At 38.3% G+C, this 27,187-nt stretch overlaps 1 protein-coding gene across 7 annotated transcripts in view; it reads right to left on the bottom strand.

The window, feature by feature from the left end:
- Nucleotides 1–27,187, bottom strand: part of DOCK10 (dedicator of cytokinesis 10) — a 280,897-nt gene that overhangs the window by 23,859 nt on the left and 229,851 nt on the right. For 6 of the 7 annotated variants that reach the window (XM_029224638.1, XM_029224643.1, XM_029224644.1 and 3 more), the window contains 19 exons: nt 23,431–23,514; nt 20,881–20,977; nt 18,966–19,010; nt 17,002–17,177; nt 16,759–16,875; nt 15,187–15,298; nt 14,351–14,472; nt 14,148–14,262; nt 13,998–14,064; nt 13,729–13,776; nt 13,061–13,162; nt 10,908–11,032; nt 9,516–9,628; nt 7,763–7,900; nt 6,900–7,082; nt 6,372–6,482; nt 4,777–4,992; nt 828–885; nt 415–513 (listed from right to left, as the gene is read on the bottom strand). In XM_029224638.1, coding sequence (XP_029080471.1) covers nt 415–513; nt 828–885; nt 4,777–4,992; nt 6,372–6,482; nt 6,900–7,082; nt 7,763–7,900; nt 9,516–9,628; nt 10,908–11,032; nt 13,061–13,162; nt 13,729–13,776; nt 13,998–14,064; nt 14,148–14,262; nt 14,351–14,472; nt 15,187–15,298; nt 16,759–16,875; nt 17,002–17,177; nt 18,966–19,010; nt 20,881–20,977; nt 23,431–23,514 — 2,128 coding nt within the window. The remainder of the gene's footprint in view (nt 1–414; nt 514–827; nt 886–4,776; nt 4,993–6,371; nt 6,483–6,899; nt 7,083–7,762; nt 7,901–9,515; nt 9,629–10,907; nt 11,033–13,060; nt 13,163–13,728; nt 13,777–13,997; nt 14,065–14,147; nt 14,263–14,350; nt 14,473–15,186; nt 15,299–16,758; nt 16,876–17,001; nt 17,178–18,965; nt 19,011–20,880; nt 20,978–23,430; nt 23,515–27,187) is intronic. The other variant, XM_029224641.1, reaches the window with a different exon arrangement.

Genomic DNA, 27,187 nt, shown 5'->3' with positions numbered 1-27,187 from the left:
ACTATATTTATATGTCTCTCTTTCTGCACCCCTTATTTTGAATAAACAGTTGTATTATATTTCAACAGCTGAATAGATTTCTCTTGCAATTTTAAACAATTCATCCATTTCAGAATAAAATCCCGAAGACAGACTACTATGCAAATTGGTAGTAAAACATGGCCATAATATTGGATAAGATGCGGTTCTGTTTGCTGAGAACTCTTTAGGTCTCTAAACTTCATAAAAGTTTGGATGGATGGAATTTCTGGATGGTAGAAACTTTGGGTTTTTACGGAGTAAGTTATGTAGATCTGAGACAGTTTTTGCTTCTAGGAATACGTTTAAGAGTTTTGCTGGAACAAAATTGAAGCAGTGACTTGGCTTTCTCGGCACCATTCCCTGGGAATAAAGGAGCCCAGTTAGATCACTCACTTCCTCCACTGGGAGTTGTTAGTAATAGGTTGCTATCACGGGGGTGGATATCCTCCGGGAGCAAGGATGGTGTGCAAATCTTTTCCATTTTCCAGTAACCTATGGCAGTGCAAGATGAGGTTAGGACATTGTCACATGTTTATGTTAATTCAAGCTTATGTTAACCAATGAAGCTTTCTCATTTGGAACTAAGAAGCGGACGAGTTAGCCTGGTTGTACATAAAATAAACATGATAATGGCATGGAAGAGAGAGTTAAAACTTAAAAGTACAGCATAAATAGAAATATCTGTGAAAATTAACAATGCTTAATAAAACATCAAGATTGATAAAACCTAAAATTAATAAATAAATTTTAAGTTAGGTTTCAACATGTTGATTTCTGCACTTTCTCCCCTCACAAGGTTGTCTTACCCCTTCTTTTTAGGTATTCCGCGATGAGGGCAGCTATATGAATGTAACACATAGCAGCCTGTAAGAAAAAGGAAAACAGTTTGAGAGGAAGATTTTACCATTTATCTAATACTGTAGATTTTACTATCTATCTTATTAGGATTAATCCAAGGTGAGTCAGTATCCCAAGTCAGAATATGTAGAGAAATCCTTTTCATGGTAGAACCAGAAATAAGAATCAATTAGATTTCCAAAAAGTTCACCATCAAGAATAAAATGTCTATTTGGGAATTTTTTTGGTTTGTTTTTCTTGATGTAGTTCTCAGGTGGGTGAATGAGCTGGCCTGAATCCCACAGAATTATCTTCTTTCCTTAATATCTATGTCTCCCCTCTCTCTCTAAATAGCACCTGGATATAAACTGGAAGTAAAAATAAGCCATCTTCTTTTTTTCTACTGCCAGTAATGTCCCCCTTAGAATTTCTATTGCCTTTAAAATAGTAGCCGCACAAGGTGGCACTTGATAAAACAGTGTGACCTAATGTATCACGTGTGCTTTCCTCAGCCAGATTATTTGAGCGACGTTTTTTTGTTCTGTAAAATCTCCTGCAAAGCCCTCGAACACTGCTGAGTAGACCCTGACCTGTTGAAGAGTTCAAATGACTTCAACTTTGCCTTTTGAAGTTTTATGGAGAAACTCCTCCATTTTCAGGGCGGCCCAAGGGAACTGGAGCTGCTCATTTTTGTCCTCACCAAACTGCTACCAAGTGAGGCCTCTGGTCAGATCTACTTCCATCCCAGAGTCCTTCACATGTATTTAGGAGGACTTCAGTTTTCCTACGCAAATTCATCTCTTCCCAAAGAGGGCACAATCCTGGGAATACAGTAAAGCAGAACTTCCCCACTTGGTGTCCGGAAGCCACTTGGGTGCTGTGAATTGCTGCACATAAATCCTCCCAGTGTTTAAACAGACATTAAAAAGTTACCTATTGTGATACACCATATTAACAAACTGATGGAGAAAAACCATATGATCATCTCAATAGATGCAGAGAAAGCTTTCGACAAAATTCAACACCCATTTATGATAAAAACCCTCCAGAAAGTAGGCATACAGGGAACTTACCTCAACATAATAAATGCCATATATGACAAACCCACAGCCAACATTGTTCTCAATGGTGAAAAACTGAAACCATTTCCACTAAGATCAGAAAAAAGACAAGGTTGCCCACTCTTACTACTATTACTCAACATAGTTTTGGAAGTTTTAGCCACAGCAATCAGAGAAGAAAAAGAAATAAAAGGAATTCAAATCGGAAAAGAAGAAGTAAAGCTTTCACTGTTTGCAGATGACATAATACTATACATAGAGAATCCTAAAGATGCTTCCAGAAAACTACTAGAGCTAATCAATGAATTTGGTAAAGTAGCAGGATACAAAATTAATGCACAGAAATCTCTTGCATTCCTATACACTAATGATGAAAAATCTGAAAGTGAAATTAAGAAAACACTCCCATTAACAACTGCAACCAAAAGAATAAAATATCTAGGAATAAACCTACCTAAGGAGACAAAAGACCTGTATGCAGAAAATTACAAGACACTGATGAAAGAAATTAAAGGTGATATAAATAGATGGAGAGATATACCATGTTCTTGGATTGGAAGAATCAACATTGTGAAAATGAGTATACAAACCCAAAGCAATCTACAGACTCAATGCAATTCCTATCAAACTACCACTGGCATTTTTCACAGAACTAGAACAAAAATTTTCACAATTTGTATGGAAACACAAAAGACCCTGAATAGCCAAAGCAATCTTGAGAACGAAAAACGGAGCTGGAGGAATCAGGCTCCCAGACTTCAGACCATACTACAAAGCTATAGTCATCAAGAAAATATGGTACAGGCACAAAAACAGAAATATAGATCAATGGAACAGGACACAAAGCCCAGAGATAAATCCACACACATATGGTTACCTTATCTTTGATAAAGGAGGCAACAATATACAATGGAGAAAAGACAGCCTCTTCAATAAGTGGTGCTGGGAAAACTGGACAGCTTCATGTAAAAGAATGAAATTAGAACACTCCCTAACACCATACACAAAAATAAACTCAAAATGGATTAAAGACCTAAATGTAAGGCCAGACACTATCAAACTCTTAGAGGAAAGCATAGGCAGAACACTCTATGACATACATCACAGCAAGATCCTTTTTGACCCACTTACTAGAGAAATGGAAATAAAAACAAAAATAAACAAATGGGACCAAGGAAACTTTAAAACTTCTGCACAGCAAAGGAAACCATAAACAAGACAAAAAGACAAGCCTCAGAATGGGAGAAAATATTTGCAAATGAAGCAACTGACAGAGGATTAATCTCCAAAATTTACAAGCATCTCATGCAGCTCAATATCAAAAAAACAAACAACCCAATCCAAAATGGGCAGAAGACCTAAATAGACATTTCTCCAAAGAAGATATACAGATTGCCAACAAACACATGAAAGGATGCTCAACATCATTAATCATTAGAGAAATGCAAATCAAAATTACAATGAGATATCATCTCACATCGGTCAGAATGGCCACCATCAAAAAATCTACAAACAATAAATGTTGGAGAGGGTGTGGAGGAAAGGGAACACTCTTGCACTGTTGGTGGGAATGTAAATTGATACAGCCACTATGGAGAACAGTATGGAGATTCCTTAAAAAACTAAAAATAGAACTACCATACGACCCAGCAATCCCACTATTGGGCATATACCCTGAGAAAACTGTAATTCAAAAAGAGTCGTGTACCGCAATGTTCATTGCAGCTCTATTTACAGTAGCCAGGACATGGAAGCAACCTAAGTGTCCATCAACAGATGAATGGATAAAGAAGATGTGGCACATATATACAATGGAATATTACTCAGCCATAAAAAGAAACGAAATTGAGCTATTTGTGGGTGGGTAGACCTAGAGTCTCTCATACAGAGTGAATTAAGTCAGAAAGAGAAAGACAAACACCGTATACTAACACATATATATGGAATCTAAAAAACAAACAAAAAAATGGTCATGTAGAACCTAGGGGCAAGATGGGAATAAAGATGCAGACCTACTAGAGAATGGACTTGAGGATATAGGGAGGGGGAAGGATAAGATGGGACAAAGTGAGAGAGTGGCATGGACATATCTACACTACCAAATGTAAAATAGATAGCTAGTGGGAAGCAGCTGCATAGCACAGGGAGATCAGCTCGGTGCTTTGTGACCACCTAGAGGGGTGGCATAGGGAGGGTGGGATAGGGAGGGTGGGAGGGAGGGAGACGCAAGAGGGAAGAAATATGGGGATATATGTATATGTATAACTGATTCGCTTTGTTATAAAGCAGAAACTAACACACCATTATAAAGTAGTTATACTCCCATAAAGATGTTAAGAAAGATAAAAAGTTACCTATTGATTTATAACCATCACACAGTGGCCTCTTCTCATATGGCTCTTAGGGGTGTTAACCTTTCCAACGCTAGTTCAGGCTAGCTGCACAGGAGGACAGATTACCCCAACCTGAGTTGACTCACCTCAATGGTGAGTTTCCCCATTCAACTCCAATTCCAGGGAAGAAGTTTTAACACACAGAACACCAACTTATATAACTCAATTTCCAGACACCCTTATAACCATCCTCCTTAGCCTCAGGCTTTTAGCATTTGGTCTCCATTACACATCCTACAACTACAGCTGGCCCCCAAGACACTGGCTTTTATTTGATATTATTTACATGGAGTTAGGCATCCTTGAATCCTACATGCAAATGTAATGCACATAACATATAATTAGGTCATATCAACTTTAGTGGGGAAATATGATAACTTTTTATACTCCTGCTGTAAATGATAACCCAATCATCCTGATCAAGAGGACACCTAATGAAGAATGACTGAGTCTTTGCTAATCACCTCGGATAAGTCTCCGTTTCTCGCATGAATTTTGGCCATGCTTTCCAGCCAGGTCCTCCGTAGCTCGGGGGTACTTGCGTAGGAGTTTGCCAGGCTGTACTGGAGATCCACCAGCATCTCGGGATCCTTCTCATGCTCCTTCATCTGAGCCGTGGCCATTAAAACAGTCCTTATACGTTTAGTCAGATCTTTCACCTCTGCTGGGAAATTGCTGTTCTTTGGAAAACAGAGAGCCTGGGTCATTATCTGTTTAGAACTCACAAATTAACTCACTTCAAGTTATGTTTTTAGCTATGGCTTGGCATCAAAGTCTAATGCATTCTAAATATTGTTCACAAATATGTATATTCTTTATGGACAAATTCTATGTATTGTGATTGTGGCTGTACACATTTGAAGATGAATTGTAGTCGATTCCATTTTGTCTCCTAGCCTATGTTCTTCTAGTAATAGCATCCCGACATCCTCTAGCATCCTCTCTGGCTCTAGTTCACATGATTTGAATGGGTCTACTTCATTCCCAGGCACCAGGGGTGACACATATGGGCCCGGCCAATCAATCACATTCTTTTATACTCCAGGTCACAGTGATTGGCTTAGGGATGGGCATATGAAACAAGGTTGGATCAAAGAGACTCAGTCCTGGGACTTTAATTAGCACTATAGAACAAGGTGCTTTTCCCACCCATAGAATACTACCACTGTCCTCAGAATTTCTGAGAGAGTAAGCTCATGGGGAGAGCCTACCTGTAAACGAAGTAAAGGAAGAAGAAAACTGAACTGAGAGACAAAGAGAGAGGTAAAAATAGAGGCAGTAGGGGAAGGGGATCTGAAAACATTATTTTAATCCCTGGGTTCAGCCATGCCTGACACCAGGCTCTATCCCTGAACTTTTCAATATTATAACTGAAGGACAAGTCTCCAGAAAGGTTTTTTTTTTTTTTTAATTATTTATTTTATTTATTTATTTTTGGCTGCGTTGGGTCTTCGTTGCTGTGTGCGGGCTTTCTCTGGTTGCAGTGAGCGGGGGCTGCTCTTCGTTGCGGTGCACGGACTTCTTATTGTGGTGGCTTCTCTTGTTGCAGAGCATGGGCTCTAGATGCATGGGCTTCCGTAGTTGTGGCTCATGGGCTCTAGAGTGGATGCTCAGTAGTTGTGGCACACGGGCTTAGCTGCTCCGCGGCATGTGGGATCTTCCTGGACCAGGGCTCAAACCCGTGTCCCCTGCATTGGCGGATTCCCAACCACTGTGCCACCAGGGAAGCCCCTCCAGAAAGTTTTAAAAGAGATAAAATGAATTTGACCAAGAATGGGATTATGAGAGCAACACTGTATTTCTTGGTATCTGATATTTGTGATTACTTTTCTTGTTAAGTATCATTCAACCCCATATCTTGGAAATTCCACTGAACTGAGTATATGCTGAAAGTGTAAGAGCTGATTATCCATTCAAGCAAGCGGACTCAGTATAAGTACTCAAAGGGTAAATAAACAAAATACAGAATTTGTATTTTTTATGATTTTGGTATCTCGCGAAAAGAATCCAGTTTAGTTTATTCCCAATTCTTTAAAAAAGTCTACAAAGCATTTCTTACTTTCATTTGCTTGTCTCCATTAGCAAAATTATTGGTAATTGCAAGGGAATGTTGAAACCGAGAGCCTCCAATCCCAGCATCAGCTATTAACTGGCTTACGGCTTTGATAAGCTGAAAGAGAAAAGGAAAACGGAACCTCAAAAGCAAGTAACTCCGAAATACTAGTTGTAAAGAAATCCATTGAGTTGGATGAATGTATCATTAATTTCTCCCTGTAGGCCCAATGAATGTGCTCAGAATCTGGTGGGATTTGGCATCCTAGAAACAATCATGGTCCCTGAGTTGTGTATTCTATGATTCTATTCCCTGGCAGAAGAAAGGAAAAGTACAGGTGGAGTTATGGGTTTTGCTGATTTCTGCCCAGCTGCACTCTTTCTATGAGTTGGAACTCAGTGTGATGGGCATCTTTAAGGAGGAATCTGATGGAAGAGTTGGGAACTGGTTGCCCTGGAAACAGCAGGCTTTTATCAATGCTGAAACAAATGAGTGGTTTTAACAACAACATTAATGGAAATCGGCAGTACTTACTTGTAAGTGGGACCGGACAATTGACTTTTGCTTGTTAAATTCAAAATTCTTCCTCATAAAAAAGTATAGAAGTGCTGACGCTTCCGTCTGAGTTGACCGTGACCTGTGGTTGCAGCATTTTAGGACTTCATAGCAGAATGATCCACACAGGTCGGCAGGCCCTTGGAAGAACGCTGAAGGAAACTGCGGAAACAGAAGTGCTGGTGAAGTGAGCAGATTCCTTCATTTTGCTCTGTTCATTCTCAAATTTTAAAATCCCTTAGAATAAAATCTTTCTTTTTTTCTTAACCTAGACTTTTTCTCCTATTTGCAGGTGGAAGAGGATATAATCTTATTTACTGAAGTCTATGTTAGTATTTTTTTTTTCCTAGAAATAATCATTCTCCACATTGTAAGTATCCCTTGCATCAGTAACGGATGACTACCCAAAGCAATGGAATGAGAGCTCTGAAAAAGTTTCTATTCACCCAACACTGTAAAACCACCAGGGTCCTCAAAGGTGGACTCTCCTGTATCTAATGCAGAACCTTTGACTTGGCAGGAACGGACATCACAGTTGATGGTGTATATTTTACCTAACTCTCTGCCACAAACACTGAGAACCCAAAGAATTGATGGCCAGGTGCTAATTTTACTCCCTTTTGATATCCAGCAGATAGGCTGCCAAGGTTCTGAACTTATTTTGAGACCATGAATCAAATAGTTTAATAAAACCAAATAAATCGTCTAATAAAACCAAATAAATCAAATAGAAGAAAACAAACTTTCTTCCCTCGATACTGAGAGATGTAAGGATTGATATGTGTTTATTGTCAGCAATAAACACTTCACTGAGCTTTTCTTGGAACCTGGAGGACCCTTACCTTGCATACAAATAGCCTCAAAGAGGCAAATACGTGCTTCAGTGCTGTGGCTGATTGGTTGACTTGAAAAAAGAGCATGTAGGTATCAAAGACCCTTTTCATCATTGAATTTTGACATTCAGATTGTTGGAGTTGTCTCTGGAAATTTAACACAGCAGTTATTTAGGATGAGTGAAAGGACACCTGTATTCTTTCAAAAAATATCTACTCTGGTCCTACTATGCGATAGGCACAATTCTGGGTGTGGAAATAAAGTGCTGAATAAGCTCTATGTTCCCAATGAAACTTACATATAGCAGTGATTGAAAAAAGTTACTAAATAAGAAAATAGAGTAGAATAATATATGATGGAAAGTAATTGCTTTGGGGGATAAGATTACTTTATATAGGGTGGTTAAGACCTCCCTAATGGATGAATTGACATGTGAGCTGAAAAAGTCAGCCATGGGCAGATCTGGGAGGATTGTCCAAGGAAGGAAAAACAGTTGGTACCAGGGACTTGAGATGGAATGGAGCTTATGAGTTCAAGCAGAGAAAAAAGAGAAAAAAGAAAAAAAGAGAAAAAAGAGCAGAGTAGCCTAAGCATGGTTAGTGGGGCAGGGTCGGGAGAGAGGTAGCAGATGTGGTCACAGACAGGCAGGTCCTCAAAGGCACTGATAGAGCCTGTAAGATGTATGAGATTTGATTGACATTTCCATCGAGCAATAAAGAATTAAAATGTGGATTTTGTTTTTTCGACTGCCATGCTGACATTTTACTTGAAAATAAGACTTCCTTGCTATAATCATTCTGTTTGGTGCAGACTATTCAACCGACCCAACTTTCTCTAATTTAACCCTTAACATTTGAAAGCTCATTAGGTTGAGCTAATGTTTTTAATAACTTCATTGAGGTGTAACTGACATAATTTCTATAGTTCATATTTTATAAAAGTTTATATTTTATATTCTATTGTATGGATATGTTTCAATACTACTATTTTAAAAAATCCATTCACCTGTTGATGTACTTTTGGGTTGTTTCCAGTGTTTAATTATTAAAAAAAACAAAGCTATGAATATTGATGTACAAAGCTTTGTGTGAACAAATGCTTTTATTTTTCCTGGGTAAATTCCTAGTATTGGAATGGCTGGTCACATGATAGATTATGTTGAACCTTCATTCCAGCATATGTTTTTTCAAAGTGTTTGTATCATTTTGTATTCCCACCATCAGTGAATGAGAGTTCCAGTTTCTCCATATACTTGCCAAAACTTGGTACGGTCAGTCTTTTTAAACTGCAGCCATTCTAATGGTAGGTAGTGCAATCACTTCACCAAAGATATAGAGATGGTAAGTAAGCACACAAAAAGATGCTCAACATTATCACTCTGTTTTCTCTAGCTGTTGTATCTGTTTATCTGTTGTATCTAGCTGTGCTTTGTCTCTCCCTTTGATACTGAAAAAGTAGAGTCACATTCTCTCTCAGCCCAACTTGCCTGACAGTAAAGCAAGAGAAACAAGGAAGAAAGATTGTCTGTTACTGGACAATAAGGAAATATGTCTGTGTGTATATCAATTGAGCATTCGCCAACTTCTGATAAATTCTGAATCTCTTCTTTAACATGCTTTCCACTCACACTTAGGTTGATTTATGTAAGGTTAATACATTTCGTTAAATGTCATAAAAACCTTAAAAACATATTCTTGACTTCGCATGACTTTTCCAACTTTCATTTTATCATATTACAGAAGAAGTTACAGTCACACTCACCTGGTGGACCTGAGTGAAGAGGGCTAGCAGGTCTAGAATAGTCAGGCAAACCTCTGTAGCAATATTGGCCTCTGTGTCCACGTGGTGCACGATGTCTATTTCATTGGAGTTGCCTACAAAATAAAGTAGAAAATGCATAAATGTCTGAGACAAATCTTTGTACCCTATAAAGAACTTTCTTCTATTACAACATAGTCAATGTTTACTGGTGTTTTGATGAGTAATTTTATTAAATCAAAGTGCTTTCATTTGTTCAATCTCTTTATCAGCTGAAGCAAAAACAGAGACAGAGTTTTTAGTGGGTGCTATAGACTGAATGTTTGTGTCCCCACAAATTCGTATGTCAAAGCCCTTATCCACAATATGGCGGAGTCTTTGAGAGGTAATTAGGTTATGAGAATGGAGCCCTCATGAATGGGATTAGTGCCCTTATAAAAAGAGACACCAGAGAGATCATCTCTCTCTCTCTGTCACGTGAGGACACAGCAAGAAGTTGGCCATCTGCAAACGTGGTTCTTACCAGACATCAAATCTGCTGGTGTCTTGATCTTGGATCTCTCATCCGCTAAAACTATGAGAAATAAATGTTTGTTGTTTAAGCTACATAGTCTGTGGTATTGTGTTGTAGCAGCTCGAACTGATTAAGACTGTGTGGGTGCCCTTTTAATTTGTCAGCTATAGAGTTTCCAAAGGACCAGAGTATTCTGTTCTCCATTATTTCTCACTACTTTTCCATTGATTCAGCTATTGGTAGAGTCATATTTCCTCCATAATCAGTCTGGGTCAAGTTTTATGGTCCCAGATTAATAGACCAAACGTAGAGTCTAGTGGATGATCTGCATTAATGGCCTCGTCAGAAAGGGATTAAATGTGTTTATAGGTTAAGGCAAATACCTTCAAACAGCTAACTGTGTGGTCACCTGTCCATAATCAAGAACACTTACATGATACAAAAACACTGGATCCCATTTTCTCCTCATTCACACCTGGAATGTGTGCAACACTGGATTCGAGATGGCACACTTGCTGCTTCTAGGACATGGACAACTTTCTCCTCTTCCCAAAGAGTGGACAATAATCCGGTTGAGAGAGGCCACCCTAACCCCTCACAATGCCAAGTCACCTGGTTCCAGAGGAGCTACAGTGAGCATACTATATTGAGAGTTTTACTTTTCCCCTTTCTCCTCATAAGGACACTACTTTTTTTTAGATGCTTCCAGCTGATTCTCTCCTCCCAGAAATGTTCCTCAGGCTACAGCAAGCCTGAAAACCAGTGGTCTCAGGGGCACAGCAACATTCCTTACATTTCTGAAACATAATGCATTTTATGTCCTGCACACATCTAGAGAAAAATGATAACCATCTTGTTGCTATTATTTCTGGTATACTTACTGGTCATGGTATTGTCTAACATCTGTAGGAGTTTAGGGTTAGAAAGTGCATTTTTGCCTCGAATTATCGGTAAAGTTTGTGATCTGTGCTGTTTCTGTCCTTCATGACTGGAAGTGGTGTGCATCCTGAAAATGAAGTGACAAAAATGCTTAAAGTCATAGGGATATGATAACCAAATTTTCATTCAAATTCTCTTGATTGAGTCAAATGTTAAAAAAATTTCTGAATAGAGACTTTTTATTAAAAATATTAATTATAGGTGACATGATGAGAGGAACTTTTAAAAGTACGTTTGGACAAATTTTATTTAAGCCAAAAAAGGGTTCAGAATGATAACAGATACTAAAGGGTAACAGACAAATAATAGATGCTGAATTAAATTCTGCACAAACATATTCATTATTATTTAATGAAATCATGGGATTCCATGCATGTTCAGGTGGTCATTGGTTGATCAGAAAGGCATAGTGGTAGACATTAAAAAAGTACAATATTATATAGTTCAATTGTATCAATTATTTTTAGGAGGTAAAATGTAAAAAAGTAAAATCTAGTCTAAAACAACCCTTTGTCTCCTACTTCTTTGCATTTGGAAATTCTTACAGGATTTGTCTTTGCATTGGTGTCAGGTCCACAGCAGGGCTGACATATGATCCTTGTGGGGGAGACAGCTGAGGTCGCTTCTGGGCTGCTGCTTTCCCAGAGCAGGGACAATGGCCAGGGCTCTTATTCAATACCCCTTGGCACTTCTAACTGGGGGAATGAGGAAGTAGGAATATTTCCTGTTCCCGACTTTCATTTAAGCTATCTGATGGCCAAGGTCATAGAAAATTTCTTTGAGGAAAGCAGGCAATAGGAGATACTGAAGAGTCAAGACTGAAAAAGAAACAACTTTTTCTCTTTGTCTTACTTCTCAAGGCTTATTCGATTCTGGCTAAATCAAATGCTCTGGATGGATTGGGACCCTAGAGATCTAACTTTGGCTTTCAGTAGGCAGGAGAGTCTGGGTCATTTCTGTAGCTACAAGGAATAATGGGTTTGGGGCTGTATGGTTTGGGGCTGTATGGCTTGGACCTTTGGGACTGGATTATTTCCAGGTTTTGAGTCTCCTTCAGTCTGTAACTCCTGGAGGAAAAGCCATGGCTTCTGGGAGGGGAGTCGTGGGAATGACCAGGACCTGTCCAGATGGTTTAGGGAGGGGCCTAAAGTCTAACCCACCAGACGTCTCCAAAACTGCAGTGACCTCAGGTGGGCTACGACTGTCATTAAAGTAATTGTTTATAGTCCTCTACTCAACTGCCATTTATTTTCTCATAAGGGGGCCATTTCAAGGGGTCCCCATGGATAAACAGGCAAAATTTATTTTATGGTTTATTAGCTATATACTACATTCATATTTCTTTCTAAAGCTCTTTCTAAAATATAGCTATTTTCATATTATACATTATTATGATACTCCTGGGGAGAATAAATCAAACTGGAGAAAATTTTAGCAAAGAATTCTGATTTACTAGACCCAGAGGAGCTTTAAGGCAGGATTTTAGGGCAAATGTTTCCTGTAGGGTAGGTTAATGAAGGGTGACCCTAGGCTTTATATACTATTCTAATGACTAAAAAATCTAAAATGAGCTTATGGGGCCAGCTATGCTTCCTATTGCCTTTGACCCTTTAAAAAACACATTAAGATCTAAGAATACTGATAAATTATTACACTTACTAAGAGGAAAGGCGAGATATGACCTCACATTTTACTTTGTCACTAGATTAGCAAACATTATAATAGGCATTTATTGGAATTATGTCTTTTCAGGTTCAATTAAATTAAGATACTCATTGACCCTATACAAGGCATTGTACACTAGGTGCACATAAATAAGGCAAATCCTTGCTTCTAGGTTTTCACAAGCTAGTGGGGCAGATAGGGATGTACCAACAAAGTTTCTTCAGAGAAACATACAGAGTTACTTGAGATCTGTTTTTGGTTTGATATATATATATATATATACACAGACACACACACACGCACGTGTGTGTGCATATGTGTGTATCCACAGCCTATATATATATATATATATATGTATGTATACACACACACGCACACACACACGTACACTCACAATATAATTTTAAATATCAAGCAAATGTGACAGTACCATTGCGGCAAGAGGCCGGAAGTCTGGCAGGATGGATTAGATCCTTTGAGAGTTCCATTGTTTTGGGTGGACTGCACGAATTTAAATGCAGCAGCAATTTTTCTGCAAGGAAAACTGAAGTTTTAATACGAGCTCAGTGTTTGTAATTGATATATGAATTAAAAAAAGGCAACTGACAAAGCGATTACTGAACAATGAAATATTCCACATGCTATGAAAAATAAAATCACATTTTCTTCTAGCAATGGGAAATTGCGCGTTTAGGGAAGATGCCAGGGGCACTGCTGTCTCTCATGAGAAAAGGATGACAGCACAGTTTTCTAGATTAATTGCTTTTTTTAGTTTATTGGAAGTATTTTCTTAAATAGGTATCTTTCAAGTTATATTCATATAAAGATGGATAAATTAGTTGAGAAGTTACATGAAATGTGGTTTCCTTTCAGAAATGTGTTTTGTGCTTTTTCCCTGGACAGCTTTAACTGTTCCTAGATCTACTACAGCTATAGGGTGATCATCAAACTTCTATGACTAATGTGAGGTCAACCTTAAAATCCTTATTTGCATTTTAACATTTCTAACATAAATCTCTAAGTCTAACCTGATCCATTAATAATGTCATAAGTTTTTTCAAAATATCAGACTAACCTTTTGGAATTTAAAATTATTACCTTATTATGTTACGTTTTCCTAGGTATCTGAAATTTTGAAGACAAACACTAGAAAGGAAAAAAATGTCACATTCTAATTATTCACGCCTTTTTATTTATACAAAGTGTTCATCCAAGTATATTAAAAGAAAAATATTGTTTTCTTTAAATAGTTTATGCATTATTACTGATAGCTCATTCACCATATGGTACCTAGAATGAAAAATGGTATACTAAAGTATTTTGAAGGTTCTAGAAAAAAGCATTATGTAATCAACTCTAAAACTTACTCCAAGATGCTGAAGAAGTCGGACACCTCTGGACTGGGCGCTCTTTGCCAGTAGGCAATCAGAGTCTCTGAAAGGAAACACCGAGTAGCATGAGACTCTTTGAAATTCAAAGTTTTTTTCTTTTTTTTAAATTTAAAGAACTCTCTTTACCCTCTGAAACTGTTTTCATAATGTGAAGAAAGCACATAAGAAGACTCCTGGTTTCTGCTTGATCTAACTTGTCAAACCGAAGAGTTGAGCCTATCAAAGACAAGGGTCTTGGGATCTAGGAATGAAGAACCAATTAGGATTGAGTAAGAATAGGAGATTGCTGACTGGTAATATGCTCGGTAAGTTTGGGAGGGAAGCTGCACCTTTTCACAGTTGTCAGTCTTCTCACTGCTCTTCTCATTGGTACTTGGGTTGGAGTCAAGACTTGCTAACGAAGCTCTGGAATCAGCATGGTTTACTGTAGAAATAGCTATTGATGAAAATGCTGTAAACACAAGCCACAGCACACAGACGGTAATGAGATGCGTGGGCACACAACACAAAAAGCTAAAATGATGAACCAAAAAGATGCTGATCATTCAGGTGGTAGCAGTATTGTGAAAAGCTGACATAATAGAGTCTGGGATTGGCATGAAAGATATGCAACTTTAAAAATATTATTATAACAGCCATGCCAGCATTAAGGATTTAGGAAAATGTAGACCATTTTAACTGGAAATATATCTTTTTCCTTTGATTTCTTAAAAAGCTTTTTAAAGAAAGTTTCTGTTTTAAAATGCATAATAAAAGTTCCTAATGATGCTTTGGGGGAAGAAGCTTTCAATTTTTGACAGTTTATAAGAAATTAAGATGACATTTCCAAAATAGTTCTTAAAAATAATCTTTGAAGTTGAAGGGCTATTATACTTTAAAAGGCCGTATGCAATGAAAACTTCAAGATTGTCTCCAGAATGAAACAATTTGATAACATTGGAGAAGACTGCTCCTCGATCCAAGTAAAAATGAACACTAAGTAGAAGAGGAAGTTGCTGGACGGCATGCAAAGAAATATGTAACAAGACTCTTCCGCTACATAAATGCAGTATACTTTGTCACATAGGTTAGGGGTAATGAATTATGGAGTGGGTAAAAAGCACAGTGATATACAACGTAAACACGGATGAGAGTTAAACACAACTGTCTGGAAGGTTTGAAGTACCTGCTATGGAATTTAAAACATCTTTAGAAAATGATGTGTCCACAGAGTTTGCATATTTCATAGCTGACTGGGTGTGGAATCCTCCATTGGTGCTGAGGTCATCTCTAGACCCCTGTATTCAAAGCACAGAAGAAATTAGTGGGAATCATCATATTTCAGCATTGCAAACCCACATATGCCTTCTTCGTTACACTTTCCATTAGATGATACGTGATTTGATCTTTTATATTTCAGCAAAATCTTCTGCCAAACTAGGCAATGAAAATTAATATAGTTAAACCATACTCTTAGTCACAGTTTAATTTCTTACGTGATTTAAAAAATTTTTAACAATGTAGTAGAAACTATCTTTTAGATATAGACTAAATGGCTGGAATGGTTATTGATAAATTCACTGATTTAAAAAAATTTTAATTGAGGTATAGTTGATGTACAATATTATATAAGTTACAGGTGTACAATATAGGGATTCACAATTTGTAAAGGTTATACTCTATTTACAGTTATTATAAAATATTGGCTATATTCACTATGTTGTATAATATATTCTTATAGTTTATTTTATACATAATAGTTTGTACCTCTTAATCCCCTACCCCTATTGCCCCTCACCCGCCTTCCCTCTCCCCACTGGTAGTCACTAGTTTGTTCTATATATATGTGAGTCTGCTTCTTTTTTTGGTCATATTCACTAGTTTGTTGTAATTTTTAGATTCTACCTATAAGCGATATCATAAATTCACTGATTATATTGTAGATTATATATCATTATTATCATGGATTATTTTATGTATATTACTATTATTTATAACTAGATTTTAGGTACTTATTATAGGCCAGTATCTATGATGAATGTTCTCTATTCCACAATTTAATCCTCCTAAGAACCTTGTGATACAGGTATTCTCTTCCATTTCATAAATGAGGAAACAGAGGCTTAAAAAAGTTGGATAACTTATCTAAGGTCACATAGATAGTAACTGATACTATTGGGATTTGAACAAGGTCTAAAAAAAAAATACCAAAGACATAGCTCCCAACTTCTAGATGGTAACATCTTGCCTAGTGCTGGCTTCAGCAGTGCGTCAACTCATCTGGGAGCTGAACACAGTCAAAGGATCTCAAGAGGGTTGTTGTGAAGTCACTAGGCTGGCTCAGTGGAGGAGGGGTGACAAAACAGGCCACTCCTGGGCTGTGACTACAAATAAGGCACGTGGCTCTACTGACACCAGATGGGCCTAAACCTGATGCAGAAAGCTTGGGGAAAGGTGTACACTGAGGATGGGGCCATGAATGCAACAGAGGAACCTGGTACAAACTGGAGAGAATTGGAAGGTGGTGCAGAGAACAGAGGACAATGAAAACAAAATGCTGAAAAGATGGACAAGTGGAAGGCGTCAGTGACCAATCTGGAACAAATGACACAATGTAAACGTCTCAAAACACCTAGCAAGAAGTGCTGTTTAATCCTTAGTTTGGTCACAGTTAGGGGAAAATAGTTATCTATGGCAAAAATATAAAAAAGGCAAATTCTTTATTAAGATAGACACTTGGAATATTCTGCAGACGTACCTGATTCGATGTATTGATGGTAAAAGGATACAGGTCCTTCAGGTAAATCCTTGGCATATTGTCCAGAAGCATGCCATAGAGGGGCATGTATAAACTTGCTATCTGGGCCTGCTTCTCCTAGGTGAAAAAGTAGTCAAAAGAAATGATTCACGTAAAAATCAATAGACTTGTAGGTTTGATATGCATTTAATGCAGTGAACCATTAAATGGTGTTTAGGGAAGGGAGAGAGGAAGACCACTTACTGGTTCTCTGTATCGATCATCAAATGAATGCTTAGCCATTAGATTTTTTAGGACAGCTAAAGCCAAGTGCCTGATATCTTGGTCTTCTTGCAGAGCAAAGCCAACTTCTCGGAGCAGAATTCCGATTAAGAAGTGTTTGCGGCAAAACTCATTTGTGACTGAATATTCAGGCATATCTTTGTGAGGAAGGTAAAGAGATCATGTTATTGAAAATCAACTGATCACTTGATAATCAAGAGAGATTTAGCAAACAACTATCAACCCCTCTCACTGCTAGGAGGGATTCAGTAATACAGAGATGAAAAATGTGAAGAGGTGCGTTCAGCAAGTATTCTGTTTATACTAATCCAAATAGTACTCAGTGTCAAATGTCAAATTCCATAAAAGTGGCATGTCTACAATAGTACCGGAGTTGAAAGGAGAAAAGCTTATATTCTGCCTGGAGGAATCAGGAGATGTGACCGGAGGGAATATGTTGAGATGGACCTTTGAGGTTGCTCAAGGTTGAAGATGCAAAGAGTCCGGGGAGCGGGGGGGGGGGGCAGTTGGGGGCGGGGGGTGGAGGAGAGGAGGTTGGGAGAAGGGAGAGGGTTTCAGTGGCACAGACTTCTGAAAGCACAGTTATGTGGGGAGCACACGTATGGAGGAGACCAGTAAGCACAGCAGCCAAAAGAGGAGTGGGGAGAATTAAGACTTAAGAGATACACTGGGACTGGATGATGGACAAAATCAAGTACAAATTCCTAAGCTGGTGTCTAGGTCCCTGAACCATTTGCACGTAATTCTATAGGAAATGTTAAGTGACTGACAGCTTTGAGATCAGTGGCCCAATCGGACCTATGCTTTATTGAGCCATTAATATGATAGGCTATAAATGGGAGTTAGACTGTAGGGAGATGTGGGGTGAGGGCTACCATCCAGGAGGCTGGAGGAACAGGGAAGTGGGGATGGTGAGAAGGCCTCTGGACCTGGGGTAGCAGGACCCAAGTAGGAGCAGTAAAATCACCAGGACACGTGAGCTGCAGGACGTAAAAGAGCAAAGAGAGAGGAAAACCAAAGGGGGCTGCACCCTTTTGAGTCTGAACTATAGAGAAAAGAGTGTTAAAATCTCAAGTAATAGTGCATTTATTGAGAATGGGCCAATGTGCTTCCTAAACGTAACTGTTAATAGCAGGACTAGCGTCCAACCTATAGAACAGGTATTGTGTGCCAGCACTCGGCTAAGCGCTTCGCAAGCGTTATCTCCGTTACTCCTCATAGCTACCCGTTAGGAAGAATGAACTATTAGAATACTCCAGGTCATAACTGACCAGGAGCAAAGTAAACACACTGATTTTTTAAAAATACTGCCGGGGGCAAAAGTACGGGGAATGTGGAAGTTCAGGAAGCTAAGATCAAAGGGCTTAGTTTAAATAAATCTTTCCATGAAATACTGAGTAATAGTGAGGGGCCAGAAAGAGAACCAAGCCTTCCGATTCCCAATCTATGGCTAGAAAAAAAATTGCCAGGACTATTTGAAGTTATAAACTGGTCTGGGGTAAAAATAAACTTATATGATTCTAATAATCTCAAATCCTGAGAGAATGGTTTGAACTGGGGTGTGGTTTATTGATAGAAATATCATATAGTTTCACTGAGCAAGCGTGTTATTACATACGATTGGGAATTTTATTTATGATGCAGTCTAAGGAAATTTCAGATGCTTTGGGAAATTAAAACAATTCCAACTCTGGAGAATAAAGTATGAAAGAATTCAAGTTGGGGAAGCATTTAATTATCTGTGACAAGAGAAGAGCTCAATCAACTTTTTGACTATTTTGATTAGATGATATTAAACATATGGCTATTTATTAGCATCTGGAATTTCCAGTTGGAAATCTGAAGTATCTATGCTCATCAATATTATCAAATTATGATGTGGTTATTGATGCTGAGATAGTGTAATATAAAATATCATTATTTACCTGATGCATGTAACTCTTGTATTGATTCTGAAGGTGTCAAAGGATCTGGAGTTAATAAAAATAAACAAAAAATTCAGATATATACATACTCAGATACACACTGTATTCATTAACTCTGTGTAATTTATACTGAAAAATTAAAATACACTGTCCTAAAATATGAGTGAGTCCCTTCAATAAAGCTTTGTTTTTCAAGACAAGTACCTTAGGTTGTTTACTTCTTTCCTTAAAAATGAATGCCATGAACAGAATTATTTTAATTCTTAGCCTTCTTCTTGGACACCTTTTTGTTCTATCAGAAATCTGCTTGCTACAAAACATATTTTTATGTTCACTGTTGATAATATCATATCTACACAGAGACTGTCAGGCCTTTTTCCGAGCTACTGATAAGTAGTAAACAACCAGAATCCAAATGACAAAAACAGGTTTGATCCTCTTGAGTGTCGTAACCAGCCTGCCTAATGCAGTAATATCTTGGCACTAGTTCATAAACATAAAACAAAACAAAAAGCAAAAAATGTTACAGTCCAAAATAACTTTTCCACCCTTTATTCTATGAAGGCATTTAGATAAATGTATTTCATAAATTGGAAAAAGAATGGAATAATGTATACAGCTTATATTTAAGATTGACATGACAAAACTTTTATAGGCTTGATAATGTACGTTACTTTCTCTTTCCTTCCAAAATATTGGTGTGAGCTATAATACATATGAAGAGGCTCTTTACCATCTTAGTTTCTGCTTTCCATGAATATCAAAACTGTGCCTTGTAATTTACTCATGCTTAGAAGTATTTAACTAATCAATTTATTTATTTTATTGAGGTATAATTGACATATAACATTATATTCGTTTCTAGTGCACCACATGATTTGATATATGTACACCTTACAAAGTAGAAGTAAAGTATTTTAAGGTCCTAAATCATTTAAGTATTTTCTATGTAGCTTGATGTTTGATTAGTTTCTGATGTCTAGATGGGTGATGCTTATTTTCTACCATGATCATGCTGATATGTGTGTGTATATACATATTTTAACAAAAGTAAGAAATGAAAATATTGTCTATAGACCATTTATACTATAGTAAGTATAGTAAACAATATGTGAGGCCCCATTTTTACCTGTGCGCCCATCTCTGCCTCTTTCTGACCCAGAGTTATTGAGTATTTACAATGGTGCCCATTTGCCTGCCTTCTTTTCTCCCTTTCAAGGTAACAGTTTTCTTTGTATAAAACTCATTTTGAGGAATTGCATTTTCATGTACACACACTGATAATCTTAAATGAATTTATACTCACAAAGTATAACTTTTCCTCCCTGTAATTTTATGTCTCTCAAAATCAAAGGAAAGTTGTCTTTTGGAGCCAGTATGGTGAAAGACAGTATGGGTCTAGGTTAAAATTCTTTTTTTTTTTTTTTTTTGCGGTACACGGGCCTCTCACTGTTGTGGCCTCTCCCATTGCGGAGCACAGGCTCCGGATGCGCAGGCTCAGCGGGCATGGCTCACGGGCCCAGCCGCTCCGCGGCATGTGGGATCTTCCTGGACCGGGGCACGAACCCGTGTCCCCTGCATCGGCAGGCGGACTCTTAACCACTGCGCCACCAGGGAAGCGCAAGGTTAAAATTCTTTGATTTACAAGCATCAATTTTATGGTTTTCTTGGCCTTCTCATTAATGAAAAAGGAAACATAGACAAAAACTGAGAAATACAGAGCTGTATTCTTTACCACATGCCACCAACTTCTGCCTTTTAACCTGATTACCTGGGTCTAATCCCACGTGACAACTTCAGACAAAACCAACATTGAAGAAACAGGAAAACAACAACAAACAAACAAAGGCAAAACAAACAAACAAATATATTTGTTCCCGTTGTAGGAACAGACAAAAATTCTGGGAATTATTACCTGGAATATTTGCTGATCTTATGGGGAGACACAAAGGAATAAAGTGTTCATGCTGACATACTTCTTGGAGGAAATCAAATTTATACTGGCATAAGGTCTGAAAAAGAGGCAAAGAAACGACTATTATTCACACACTAAGAAAGTTAATGGAAAATCTGCACTTGAATCTTACATCTAAAAAGGAGGTGGAGTTACTTTTGTGTGACCACTGGGTCACTGTTAAATTTAAAGGATTTTGTCCCCTCTGAAGTGGTAAATGTAGTCAGGCCCCCTGTTTTTGGAGATTGGACGAGGCCTGTTCAGGAAATGATCCCATCTGCAACCTACATTGAGCTTCTATGAGATACAATCTTACTCAGACCTATTTTTTGCTTCTTTTGGCATGTATGTAACATGTTTATTCTGGGAAAAATAGGTCCTCACCACACGTACAGAGGTTTTCAACTACACTGAGCTCAAAGAATATATCACTCCAATCAACTCCTAAGATCCAGTGCTAAGGAAGACAATGGTGCAGATAATCGAAAATTAGAGTGAATCTCTCTCCATCTGCCATTTATTTATTTATTTATTTATTTATTTATTTATCTTTTTGGCGGTACGCGGGCCTCTCACTGCTGTGGCCTCTCCCGTTGCGGAGCACAGGCTCCGGACGCGCAGGCTCAGCGGCCATGGCTCACGGGCCCAGCCGCTCCGTGGCATGTGGGATCTTCCCGGACCGGGGCACACACCCGCGTCCCCTGCATCGGCAGGCGGACTCCCAACCACTGCGCCACCAGGGAAGCCCCATCTGCCATTTATTTTTGGAGTACATTATCTAATTCCACCTCTTCCCTGCCCTAGCAAACAGGTCTGTCATTTCAATAATGTTTTGAGTAGGACAGAGATAAACGAAGTGCAGACATGGTCTAAGACAACTTAAAACAATCACATAAGTAGGAACAGTTAGCATGTTCATAACCATTCTATTTTCATTGTCGTGCAAACTAAGTAATCAATTTTTAAGACTCAGATTGTGTTCACTGTATTCACTAATATCTGCTAACAAAACAAAATATATTCCATTTGCTCAGATATTTTAGAATCATATTTTATGGCAACTTTAGTCAATAATTTAAAATACTGCCATCTCAAACAAGGGTAGTATCTGACTTAATCCTTTGCACATCCAAGTGAAACGAAGCATAATTAAATTACATGGTAGTCATTCTTCACTGAGTATGTTCTGTTTGGTTTTTGATAAAATATATAGTTTAAGTTCGCTGGAATTATACCTAAAATGATATTCTGAAAATGTCATGCATAACTGGAGCACTAATGAAGGATATCCTTCCAAAAAATATTTACAGAGAGAACTGGATTCTCAAAATCAAATGACATATAACCATGTAACTCTCCTAGCCTAAAGTAAATCTCCACTGCCAAAAAACAATGTTCAGGCTCCTAAGCATAACATGAAAGGCTCCAAGAAGATCATTATTTATTTTTGGCTTTTCTATATTCGTTACTCTTTCCCAATACCTAGATAATTTCCCATTGGGGACTTATCTTCCTCCCAATGGGTAAAGGTTAATGGGGAACTATTAATTCAGGTGCCCTGTCTTCCCTCCCTAAGAGGCAGGCATGTGACCCAAAGCAGGTTGGTCACATGCTTCCTCTCTGGAATGTAAATCTTAAGCCGAGTATTAAGAAGGAGAAAAGGGTCCCATTTGCTTATTTAGACAGCAGCAGACCCTGGCCACTGGTTCATCCTCTGTGATTACTCTTGTGCCTGGAAGTGCTCTTTTCCAAGCTTAGTTCTCCAGCTCTTTCATCAATGCTGTTTACCCCAATATCCTTCCCCAAAATTCCCTTTTGCTCAAATTGGAGTAAGCTTCTGTTGCTACGAGACAAAGAACCTTAACTGATAAACTTTCACAGTCTGGTCCACTTGCGGTCTTATTTCCCTCTAGCATATGCCATACTCATACTCATAGCTCAGTGGTTCTCAAACGTGAGAATGCACAGGAATCACCTGAAAGTCTTGTTGCAATCCAGATTTCTGGGCTCCACCCGTGGTAGCTCTGTTCCGAGATCACTGGTCTAGGAACCACACTTTGAGAACCGCTGCTCTCTAGACAGTACCGTTCCCTATCTCCCAAAACATAGCCCCTATTTGGGTAGGGTGATCAACTGTCCCATTTTGCCCAAGACTGAAGGTTTCCAGGGAAGTGGGACTTTCAGTGCTAAAACCAAGACAGTTCCGAGTAAACCGGAGGCAGAAGAATTGCAGGTGGAAAAAAATCACTCCTTTCACTGCCCACAGGAAATAAAAGTGAAATGTAAACACTCTCATTCCACACTTCTTTTTTGTCCCCTGTGAAGGAAGGACTGGGTAGACTTACTGAGCACGTGAACCGTTTTAAAAGGCTGCCTCTCATTGGTATAGAAATTATTTTTTGATATGGATAATGCATAGGTTATTGTTTTAGACAGATATACACAGAGACCAGTTTATTTATTTATAATGCAGCAGTTTAGAAAGCAAGCACTCCTGTACGTGGTTCTTACCTTGGGATCACCAGAGGAGAACATGCTGACGTAACTGTTAACCGTCTTAAACACAAAACCCCGGTCCATAAACGTAAAGCAGCGCTAAAAAAGTAAAATTCTAAATTCAGACGTTTTTACTTTAAGGATCATTAAAGATGTTAGAAAAGATGATTAAATATATTGAAGTAAAATAACATTTAACTAAATGAGCTGTATAATAAATGTCTTAAAAATCTCTGTAATATGTTTAAGCATTCATCCACATATGGCAACTAATTAAAATACTAGATACAGTACACACACCAGAAAGTTACAAACCCATATTCATCAATTTTATAAAACATCTCTTGGAGCTTTGCAATGAGCCTTTCCTTTTAATATAGAAAGTTTTAGCTTTTACTTGTCTCTTTTTAAAAACCACTTAGTTACATTTTATTATTATTTTCTTTTAGTAATTCAATTCCATAATTCCTCAGGTGAAGAAACTTGCTGTGCAACATTGGGTAGGAACAGGGCAGAGACATGTCAGGAATACCTTTTAAAATCTCACTGGCCAAAAAATAAATAAAAAAATAAAAAAATCTCACTGGCCTCCTTCAGCAGAATAGCTTTTCTTTTCAGCCAAGGCAGCTTGAATTTGAAGAGTGAAGGTAAGAGATCCTGGGATTTCTATCAGTGAGCTGCCCACTGCCTCTTTATTATGTTGTCAATCCCTCTTAACTGGAGAAACGAGAGCCTTAAACAGTAGGTAGGTTTGGAGGAGTCAGGCAAGCGTTCCAACTTGGTACAGCACCTGCTCTCTCTCCCAAAGACCCATGGCCATGTCACCAGTAACCAAGCTACAGTGGCCAATTACTGCACTGGAAAAGTGTGAAGTGGGCATGGACCATAGTTACTGATGCAGTATCTTGGGGAGGCACTATAGCAGATTGGCATATGGGGTCATCACTGCGTGTGTGTGGGTTGCATTCTACCCAGCCACATGTGTGTGAGCATGCGTACTACATGGGAAAATTTCTCAGCTGCTACATCACTCAGCATAGAAGCCTCCTTTCTCATCCAAAGAGCCCTGTATGGTCCATTGCACTGGTTTTGCATCTCTTAATCTCTCCTCAATTTTACAAACAAATCTCTTTTCTCAGAAAGGACTGAACATAAAATCTTGTTATAGGTAGTCTACCAAGTGCAAAGTCTCCCACTGAAATATGCCCGTGTGTAAACATGAGTTTTCTCTAATAACATTTTTCCAGTTTTTTGGTCATTTATATGTTTGTTTTGTTTCCTTTTCCATTTTTCTTTGTTTTCTTCTGAGTTTTTTTTTTCATTACCTATTCATTACTGTGTTAACATACTGCTTCATTTATATTTTCATTTTCAATATGGATTTAAGTTCTTTCAATAACTCTCCCCTTAGAAAAAAGCAAATGGCTCCCATGTCCTCCCACCTCCCAAAAGAACAGTGAGGAAAGGTAGACAGCAGAGCATAATCATAAGTGCAGAACACGTAGAGCACCTATAAGGGGAGGATGGGACGAAAAGAGGGCTTTCGTGTCTTCTACACTATGCAGGCTCCCAGCTAGTGTGTCAAATCCTCCCAGGCTCTCCATCTGCAGAAGGAAGTCCTGACTGGTGACCCTTGGACTATCCCCAATATGGAGCTCCCTCCCCAGAAGACCTCTGCTGTCTCTTTCCTGCTGGGAAGAAGCTTGTGTCTCACCTTGCAGAGAGAGGAAGACCACCCAGTATAACTGTGGGTTCTAGAAACTTCTCAAGAAACAGCAAGAGAAAAGAAGCCCTTTGGTGAAGACACAGGGCCCTTTGATTAGACAGAGAAGGGGTTGGTGAGTCCTGTCATTGAACAAGGGTAGTAGTGAGAAGAAGGCTGCCTACCCTGGGGATCTAGGGAAACTCACTTAAGACTTTCTTGAGATTTAAGAAGACTTTGTATGTGGTAAACTTGTCATTCTCTTTCTAAGGGACAGTGCGGGAAAAGGAGGGGTCATTCCTAAGATACAAAGTCAGCAGAATCAGCCTTCTTCCTGCAGAGAGCCCTCCTGCAGATCAAGCTTCATCAGATGTGTCTCTCCTGTCACCAGTCCCCTGTGTCTGGTCCATCCAAGCATCTTCTTAACCCCAGGTGAAGGGACCTCTCTGCTTCTGTTTATTTATTTATTTAGCGGTACGTGGGCCTCTCACTGCTGTGGCCTCTTCCTTTGCGGAGCACAGGCTCCGGACGCGCGGGCTCAGCGGCCATGGCTCACGGGCCCAGCTGTTCCGCGGCACGTGGGATCCTCCTGGACCGGGGCACGAGCCCGCGTCCCCTGCATCGGCAGGCGGACTCAACCACTGCGCCACCAGGGAAGCCCCTGCTTTTATTTTAAAATAATTTATATTAACCTTCTATATGAGTAGAAAATAATTTATAATAGGCTCTGGTAAACTATGGCCCATGAGCCAAAACTGGCACACTGTCTGTTTTTCAAAAGAAAGTTTTACTGACACAGCTACACCCATTTGTTTATATACTGTCTACGGTGAATGGTCTATGGTTGTTTCTACGTTACAGTTGCAGAGTTGGGTAGTTGTCACAGAGACGGTATGTTCTGCAGAACTAAAAATATTTAATATTTGGCCATTTATAGAAAACAATTTTGCAGATTCTTGATATAAAGGATAACTTATACCCTATCAGACTTTTTCTCAGTTTGGCTTAGTAAATTAAAAGCCAAATAGTCTAAATTACATGCAAAAATATGTTTTTGTATATATGGCTGTTGTAATGAAAAAATGTTTATTTTGTCTCATCAACTGTGAAAGTCACAGTTTTGCTCTATAGATGGTTCAGTGATGAGTTATGAAATCCCAACCTGCAAAACACATCACCTCAGTGACTTTCCCTGTATATTTCACAAAACCTCTGGGCCCATCATTTCCTTTCCTTTGCCCCTGTGCTAGGTATTAGCTTATGTACCACCCACAGCAACTTTTGCATAGATGAAGTTTCTAGAAAACATTTATTTATTCCACAAACACAGAACATTTAAGTAAAAGAGTAGATATGAAGACTTTCCCTTTTCACTGACTTGCTTATCCATCTTTTTTTCATAATTAGAACTATCACAGATGTTTCTTTAAACATAATTTGCTACCAAAGTCTGTTTTTTATATTAGATGATTTCCAAGTGATTTCCAAATGCTAATTGAAATAAAGTAGAGATTAGTCAGACGAGCATTGTACAATGCTTGTATGGTGGACTTTTATAATGTACAATATATTAAACTAATGTTTTCATTTATAAACTTCACATATAAGTATTGCTTTCAGTTTGCAGTTCATGGATCCACATATCTTATAGACTATATTTGTTTTATCTATTGTCAATCCATGCTTTTTACCCACAGATTTCACAACCACTGGTATCACCATTAGCTTTATACTCTGTGTCTTTTTTCATCTTGGACATTCATGTTAGACATTAGTTTATGTACCACCAGAAGCAACTTTTGCATAAATGAGCTCCAAGGAAAACATATATTTATTCTAATAAGTACAGAGCATTTAAGCCAAAAAGAGTGGATAATAGTAGGTCTTTTCCCTTTTTAAGAGACTTGCTTATGCAACCTTTTTTTTTGGAATTTTGGGAAGAATATTGCAGCTATTTCTTGAATGTAATTTGCTTACAAATCAGACAGTATGCCATTTTTTCCCCAAATTTTCTTTTCCATCAAGCACTTCAAATAAACTACTAGCATAGTAATAAACCTTATTCTCATA

This window comes from Monodon monoceros, unplaced genomic scaffold (genome assembly GCF_005190385.1).
Source record: "Monodon monoceros isolate NGI ecotype Baffin Bay Population unplaced genomic scaffold, NGI_Narwhal_1 Super_Scaffold_16, whole genome shotgun sequence".
Taxonomy (NCBI): domain Eukaryota; kingdom Metazoa; phylum Chordata; class Mammalia; order Artiodactyla; family Monodontidae; genus Monodon; species Monodon monoceros.
The sequence above is the reverse complement of the archived record's forward strand: the minus strand, read 5'-3'. Positions and strand labels throughout refer to the sequence as shown.